Source organism: Phytophthora cinnamomi (assembly GCF_018691715.1).
Source record: "Phytophthora cinnamomi strain GKB4 chromosome Unknown Contig111, whole genome shotgun sequence".
In the NCBI taxonomy this organism is placed as follows: domain Eukaryota; phylum Oomycota; class Peronosporomycetes; order Peronosporales; family Peronosporaceae; genus Phytophthora; species Phytophthora cinnamomi.
In genome coordinates this window covers 661,615-669,690 of record NW_027151044.1, presented here as the reverse complement: position 1 = coordinate 669,690, position 8,076 = coordinate 661,615, and the positions used below count along the sequence as shown (strand labels likewise).

The 8,076-nt window shown below is 55.0% G+C and overlaps 3 protein-coding genes across 3 annotated transcripts; 2 read left to right on the top strand and 1 right to left on the bottom strand.

The window, feature by feature from the left end:
- Positions 1-54: 54 nt before the first annotated feature.
- Positions 55-1,399, top strand: IUM83_15823 (Myosin protein; the record flags this gene model as incomplete). The annotated part of the gene is made up of 2 exons (XM_067940663.1): positions 55-220; positions 924-1,399. The coding sequence occupies 2 exons, from the start codon at positions 55-57 to the stop codon at positions 1,397-1,399; spliced, it is 642 nt and encodes a 213-aa protein (XP_067782073.1).
- A 258-nt stretch (positions 1,400-1,657) lies between these two features.
- Positions 1,658-3,298, bottom strand: IUM83_15822 (Tyrosine decarboxylase 1; the record flags this gene model as incomplete). Its single annotated transcript, XM_067940662.1, has 1 exon — positions 1,658-3,298. The coding sequence occupies one exon, from the start codon at positions 3,296-3,298 to the stop codon at positions 1,658-1,660; it is 1,641 nt and encodes a 546-aa protein (XP_067782072.1).
- A 143-nt stretch (positions 3,299-3,441) lies between these two features.
- Positions 3,442-5,445, top strand: IUM83_15821 (DNA repair protein; the record flags this gene model as incomplete). The annotated part of the gene is made up of 1 exon (XM_067940661.1): positions 3,442-5,445. One exon carries the CDS (start codon positions 3,442-3,444, stop codon positions 5,443-5,445), a length of 2,004 nt encoding a protein of 667 aa, XP_067782075.1.
- Positions 5,446-8,076: the final 2,631 nt, after the last annotated feature.

Genomic DNA, 8,076 nt, shown 5'->3' with positions numbered 1-8,076 from the left:
AACGAGTGGGTTGCCACCGCAGGGCTATCAGCTTCATAGGTGGCGGAGCCGACCATGCCGATCGAGGTCAAGACACCTGAGGACTTCAGCGGCGCCATCGGCGAGAAGCAGCCGGCCACCGTGCAGTTCTCGGCGCCGCGGTGCGGTGGCTGCAAGATGGTGACCCCACAAGGTGACGCAACTGACGGAGAACGAGTTCCTGGCCGTCAAGTTCCTAAAGGTGAGCACCGAGGAGCTGGAGAGCGTCTGCAAGGAGATTGACGTGGACTGCTTCCCCACCTTCCGCGTGTGCAAGGACGGCGAGATGACCGCGTAGCACGTCAGCAAGTATAGGGCCCCACCTAATAGAGCGTGGTTGTCAGATTGTGTCCGATACAAAACCGAAGTGTTTTATTTTCGTACTTACACGAATAAAAATGAAAAAATATTTTTATTATATTGTTATCACGGATAAAAATATTTAAATATTTTTTTTGCCATCCCTGGTACAGAAGGGGTACACGTTGAAGTTTGGGGGGAGGGGGGGGGGGGCGACCTTTGGTTGATGATATCGATGGCTGGGGATTCGTTCTCTCGAGTTCTCCAGCATTCATTCTCCGATCTGCCAGAGATAAGAGAGGGTGCCATGGCTCAAAAATACTGCGCGGGATATAAGCGTGACGGAACCCGTTGCAAAATTAAGTGGGGGCTTAATGATCAGGGCTACTGCTTCCATCACGACTGGCAGGCCCGCCCCATATGCCAAGGCTTCTCTGTCGACAACCAGACACGGTGTAAAAACCACGCCAAGACCGGCTACGCGTATTGCTGTGCTTCTCATGATCCGGCGATTGGACTCATTCGATCTCACGAGCTCGACCCGATCGCGCCTGGGCTGCGCGTCCGAGTGCAAGCTGACGTCGTTGCTCGCTATGGTGGTACAGACGTCTACAACCGCGAGTGGCTGGATTTGAAAACGCCGTTTGCACTTGATCTCGACCATATCGTCGAGAAGCAGTGCTTCCCGTTCATGTTTTCCCAGATGGGGCTTCGCCAAGGGGATGAAGATTTGGCTATGGCCACGGAGGTCCTTCGGGAGAACGTTGTGCACGAGCTTGATAACTTGGCACTTACGCGCTCGAACACGAACCGCATCAAGGGCAGTGCGGTCTGGCATTTTCTTGACGACTCGCTTACGGGCCATCGTAGCAAAACCTTTACGGGCTACCTGTCCGACGCGAGGCGTGACAACGAGTCCCTCGGACGAGATGCCACCCGCCAGATCACGCGTTGTATGGGAAGATCCATGAAGATGTGCCAACGCAAATTGGGCGACGAAGGCGAAACCCCAGTGCTGGAACAGCTCAGCGAGCATCTGCAACAGATGTATGTGGACATGGAGCTGCACGGAGCTCGATAAAGCGGTCTGACCGACCACATTCTGCCGGTTTGGCAAACAACAAAAGCCGGTGAAGACGTCAAAGGACCCGTTCCAGGGCACTTCTACATTGAGAAAACAATAAACTAGAAACAGCAGAAAAATATCATACCCAGAAACAGCAGATAACAACAACAATAAAAAGAGGGGGAGGAAAAAAGAAGACTGCGTGTCGTGTTGGTTTTTACAGTTTTCATAGTACATGGATGCTGTACTGAACGAGTATCTGTCGTTAAAAACTCACCGCAGTGTTGCGCGCTGAAGTTCATGCCACTTCGGGTTTTCGTCGATGACCTCCGTGAGCACCTTCGAGAGCAAACTCACCACATTCTCAATGTGCCAAGTATCCACCTCGAGGCCACCGATAGCCAGACGCAAGAAGTGCACTCCGTCCACAACGGAGTGGATGAGGAACGCCTTGCCCGACTCGTTCACGCGACGAAGCAGAGCTTCGTTGATTTCACGGCCTCCGAACGCCACGTAGAAGCACACGAGACCCATTCGCGCCTTCACAAAGAGCTTGAAGCGCCTGTCCTTCGTCAAAAGCTCTTCGGCGTGCTTCGCCAGCGCGACCGAGTGGCGAATGTGCTCGCGGAGACCAGTAGCTCCAAAGCGACGGAACGTGAACCAGAGCTTGAGCGCTCGGAAGCGGCGGCCGAGCGGTACCTGCCAGTCCTTGTAGTTAGGAGCCGACTGCATGAAGTCGTTCTTCAGGTACTCCGGGTCGAGGGCTAGTGCCTGGACAAGAGGACGACGGTCCTTCACCCACAGCAAACTCGCGTCGAAGCTCACGAGCAGCCACTTGTGCGTGTTGACGCAAATGGAGTCGCAGCCTTCCGCGCCATCCAACCAGTGCTGGTATTCAGGGCACACAGCGGCGGCACCTCCGTAGGCTCCATCCAGGTGCACCCACACATGCTCAGGCTGCTCACGCGCGACAGCAACCAGCTTCCGCAAGGGGTCAATTGCCGTCGTGGACGTCGTGCCCAGCGTGGGCATCAAGCAGAACGGCACTAAGCCCTTCGCTCTGTCTTTCGCCATGGCACGAGCAACATCATCAGGCGCGAGTCCGTAGTTGTCCGTGTCGGCCTTACCTCGAACCGTGGGCACCACTCGCAGGTGCGGGAGGTCCAGCACCATGCAGCCCTTCTCGGCGATAGCGTGCGTCTGGTCCGAGACGTACAGCACGAGCCTGTCCGCCTTCTCCTCTCGGGCGATACCTTCCAACCCCGCCAGAGCTTGGTTGCGCGCCGCAATGAGCGCGCACAATGCTGCTTCACTCGCTGAGCCTTGAATGACGCCACCGCCGGGAGAGCTCGTGAGGAAGCACTCGGGCAGTCCGAGCAGCTTGGCCATCCAGTCGCAGACCACCTGCTCGAGTTCCGTGGCTGCCGGGGCCGCGACCCACGAGAATCCGACGACGTCCAGCGACGAGCACAGGTAGTCAGCCAGCACACTGGGGTCACTGCCGCAGATCTTGAAGTACGCGTGGAAGCTGGGCGACGCCCAGTGCGTGAGAGCCGGGAAGATGAGCTGCTCGACGTCGCGGAAGATGTTGGCGTAGCTCTGCGGGTCCTCGGGGCACTCGGACGGCAGCTGGGCCACCAGCTGCCCGGGCTTCACCTGCGAGCGGACTGGGTACGAGGAGCTGCCGGCCTCGCCGCGTTGGGGGTCCCGCCGCTGCAGGTTCTCGTGGTAACGCACCAGCAGCTCCGTGAGCGCCGCCGCTGGGTGGCGAATGGCCTCGGGGTCCTGCACGTCCAGCGGGCGGGTGGACTCCAGCGCACGGCGACGAGCGAGGTGCTGGAAAGCGGCCAGCAGAGCAGCACCGCCCACCAGACCCGAGCAAAAGGCGGCAGCAGTGGAGGTCGAGTCGTGCATGACGTACGTAGTGGAGACCGAGCAAGTTCAAGGATGACAAGCATGCTGCTGACGTACCTACCGAGTTTGACAGGGTTTCAGTAGTTCTGACACCAAAAATGTACTGACTCAGTACAGTTGCATTCAATACATCGATAGGCGAAATGGACGAGGACGACGAGGAATTCGCCTACTCTGCAGGTGAGCTGGACGAGGAGGAGGACGTGGACTGGGAGGACGTCCAGACATCGCAGCCCGCCTCGGACCCTCCCACCTCCCAGCCAGAGGCCCCCAACTCGCCTCCTGAGACCCACGAGACCGCTTCAACAGCCGACGATCCCGTCGCAGATGACGCCCCCGACACCTTCGAGTCGGCGCCGAATCTGCAGCAAATTGACTGGGAGCAGGTGAACCGCTCGCTGGCCGAGCAGGATGTGGCCTCAGTCGCTCGCAAGAGGCGGCGGCCGCCCATCCGCCTCACGAAGGACGAGAAACAGCGAGAGATGGCGCTGCACCAGACGCACCTGCTGGTTCTACTGGCCGCCCGCATCAAATGGAGCGAGCTCAGCCGCTCGCAACTGCTGCGAGGCCTGTTGCTGTCTCTGACCGCCAGTAGCGATGTGGATTTCTTCGCAGAGATGAAGCAGCAGCCACTTTCCTACTCTTTGGAGCTGCTGGTCCGGTGGTTCAACCGCGAGTTTCAAGAGGCAGATGAGGTGCAAGCGGAAGCTTCGGAGGCAGATTTGATGACGGAGTCCAGTCTCATGGACGTCTTCTTCACTCGAGAAGGGCGGGACTATGAGTTGGTGATGCTGTTTGCTGCGTTATGTGGAGCTCTGCAGCTGCGGTATCGTTTAACTTGTGCGCTGGACCCGCTGCTGGTTCAGAAAGGGAAGGCGTTCGAGTCCTCGTTCAAGCAGAGACCTAGCAAGCGACGACGGACTCGGAAGGTCGCAGACTCGCTGCTGAAGAAGAAAACCTGGTCGGATGGTGGTGATGAAGAGGAGAAACAAGAAGTCGAGGAGGAGTTGGAGGGTGCAGCGACTGCCGACCGAGTGTTCTGGCTGTGGTGCGAGGTGCTGGATGAGAAGACCAAGAGCTGGGTCCATGTTGATGTTGTACGTCGGCTTGTTGGACGGCCTCAGGAAGTCGAACTGCTACGAGGCAAAGCGGCCCGCTTCTCGTACGTGGTCAGTATCCAGGACGATGAGCTACTGGTGGATGTAACATCCCGATACACTATGCAGTGGAGCAAAAGCATAGAGCTGCGTCTTGCGGATTCGTGGCTGAAGCAAGTGATCGAGCGGTTCAATGAAGACGCAATGGAGAGGCGTGGTGTCTCCGCAGAGAAAGCGTCTGCCTCGCTGCTGAAACCCGAAGATCTGGAAAAGGCTCTCGAGGATGAAAAGAAGTCGCTCGAGACGCTGAAACTTGCCGAGGGCATGCCCACGAGCGTGGAAGGGTTTCGAAAGCACCACCTGTACTGCCTAGAGCGCCATCTCGGCCAGCTCGAGTGCCTTCACCCTCGGAAGGTGGTGGGGTTGTTCAACGGCCAGCCTGTATTTCTGCGCGAGCACGTGCAGCCGCTTCAGTCCGCCTTCAAGTGGCGTCGGCTTGGCCGCGTAGTGAAGGAGAGCGAGCGTGAGAAACCCGCCAAGTGGCAGTCGCGAGGCAGTGATGCGGGCTCTATACAGGCTGGGGCAAGCGATGCCAGTGACAACGGCGACGGCAAGCCTGGCGGCGTATCGTTGGCGCTCTTCGGCTTGTGGCAGACGACCTCGTTCGAGCCTCCGCCCTTGGTGGACGGCCGCGTGCCGAAGAACCAGTACGGCAACATCGAGATCTGGAGTCCGGCCCACGTCCCTCGCGGAGCGGTGCATTTGCGCCTACCCCGCATCGACGCGATCGCCGAGGCCTTGGGCATCGACTTCGCGCCGGCCGTCGTGGGCTTCGAGGTGTGCAACGGCCGCACCATGCCAAAAGTGGCGGGCATCGTGGTGGCGCAGAGCTGCGAGGCCGCGCTGCTGGACGCCCACGCCGAGCGGCAGCAGCAGACCATCGAGAAGGCGATCCAGCACAACCGCAAGCTGGTGCTCAAGCGCTGGGAGAAGCTCACCAAGCGGCTGCTGCTGCGCCAGCGGCTTGACGACGATTACGGTGCCGTGTAAAGCTGACGCTTCTGCGTGTAGTATGATACTAATGAGACTACTACAATAGTAATATCTCTCAAATGAAGTCGAGCGAATATGTTTATAATATATTATGTTTTGAAGACAAAATTACTACTCGAAGTATTTTATTACTATTTCGTAGTTACTACTCACATGCGATCGATTGCTGTATAAATTTCAAAGCTAAGTACATAGCATAGTACATTAATTACATTCGAAGTACGTATATGTTTTATGGATTCAGTTAAATCTTTAAAAGATACTACTATTTGAGGAATACTACCACCGTGTTCGACCATTTCGCAATTTACACGAGTCGGTACACACACATTGTGTCTCGCGTATACTGCCAGAGCAGCTCCACCGGTAGAGGTAAACGTGGACTACAAATTCCACGTTTAAAAGCTATATTTCCCCTAAGAATGCAACCAACACCTTGGCACTGGTCTGAGAAAACGTGGAGTATGTTGATTTTCGTTCGTTTTGAAGTGGGGTCCATTGCAGCCATTTAGTTCTAAGATTCCTAACGACAGCTAATGCCCGTCATTCGGCGCGATTTAATCGCCGAACGCTGTGCTGGTTACGCTCGGTACCAGCATATGCATGTGCCATCATGGGTGGTGTCGCGGGGTTACACGACAAGTGGCTACAAGCCACTTGAGATTTAACAGATAAATATCTGTTAAAAGTTTAGATACTTCCTCACCTTGGTGTAAGTCACACCAATGGATACATTGAAGTGGGCCACACCTACCCAAAGATCCTATTGGTAGAAAGCAGCATCTTTCTACCAATTAGAGACGTGCATATTAGCGGGGCTCTGACTGTCAACTCCTTTCATAGATGATAAACAGTTTTAGCAGATCTAGGAGGAAGATCAATTTTCAAACAATACAGTTCTCATTTTACCTTAAACTAGCTACTTGGAGTTTTATTTGATTTATATTATACTTGTGTACTCAAGTATAATTAACTCTAGTTATTACTAGGTATCTACGCTTCCCCATACACGTAGCGCAACGTGTAAGTTAAAGTAGTGAGTCAAGTTAGACCCACTACACAATTGGCCCATATCCAAAGGCGACTGGTCAGGCCGAATCTTGTGTGCCAGACACCAGGCGCCGAAAAGCCACAACGGGGCGACCCTTCAGAGCGACCCTCCAAGCAGTAACCGCCAACTTCAAAGAGCAACTACCGCGAATCCCAGACCGGCAATGTAGCCATCGCTGTGTAGCCACTTCATATACGAGACCACGAAGTCACACTTCAGGCCCTGCAGGCACACCGCAGGCTCTTAGTCACGTCCTAGGCTCGGAGCGGTAGCTGTCTTTCACCAGTCTTCACTTAACCTCCCAAACACCTTGTGTCCAGACGCCAACTTGTACCCACAAGTGCCGAATCTCAGTTTTGGCACAAGTTGAAAGACTGCCAGGTTGAAAACCTGAGCTGGGACCAGATTACGATACTGATTCCATATCCCGGCTGTTCAACCAATTTGACATGTCTCAATTCTGGCTCGAATTCTGGGACTCTGAGACTGGGAATCTGAGCTGGGGGTAAAATTACGATATTGATTCCGTACCACAGCTGAGGCACCCCAGAGCCAAGATGAAATCAGACGCCGCACAGCACACTCTCTTCCCAGACCCCAGACTACACATCTCAGGGTCTGTTCCACAGGCAAACCTGAGATCGACTCCAAATCCCAAAGTCTCAGACTTTTGACATCACTCTCAGGTCCAAGAACCCCTGGCACTCCAAATTAGGTCTCCAATCTGAGATCTGGGATCCGAGACTTAAGCAACCATGCGACTCCAAATCACAGATCCAAAAGGCCGAAGCTCAGTTCTCTGCCCATGGTCCGACTCAAGGCCTGGAACCCCAGATCTGCGGCCTCTAGAGCGAATTTCAGACCTCAGCCCCCAGACCGAATTCAAATCTCAGACCTGGGGCCCGGGGTCGTTGCAACTTAACGTCCACAGAGCCCAGTTTCCCGATGTAGCCAGTCCAACTTGAAGTCTGTACAAAGACCAGACTTGGGTCAACAAATATCTGCGATTCAACTGACATGTGGCCGGTACGTGGTAGGGTTTTGGGATTCTGACTGATGGGTCCTGGCCTATAATTGGCTGGGATCTCATCACAGTGTTTCCGCGGAGATGGCATCTTCCAAGCTGTCTCAGCACCTTACAGCCGCAGAGGCACCGACTTCGAGCTCTGGTGGGAAGATCTCCAAGGATATTTGCTTCGCATGCATGTGATAAATGAAGGTGGTCGCGCACGTAGTGTAGCTATTGATGAGAGAGCTGCCGGAGGACGAATGCGCTTTGTTAATCACTCGTGCAACGCCAACGCGCAATTTTTCGAGGTGGCCAACAATCGCCGGCATGCAGTGGTCATTGTTAGCACCCGCCAGATTATTCCTGGTGAAGAAGTGACTGTGAACTATGGAACGGACCTATGATTCGTGTTTTATGCGGAGCTCCTCAGTGCATTCATCGGAAGCTCCAGCTCCAGCATCTGGACGATCCGTAAGCGCGAGAAGGATGGTGACAAGTCCGACGGGGCTGACAGCAGCTCTGTTGAGTATACGTTGAAGGCGAGTGATTGAGAGGGTAATGCTCCGTA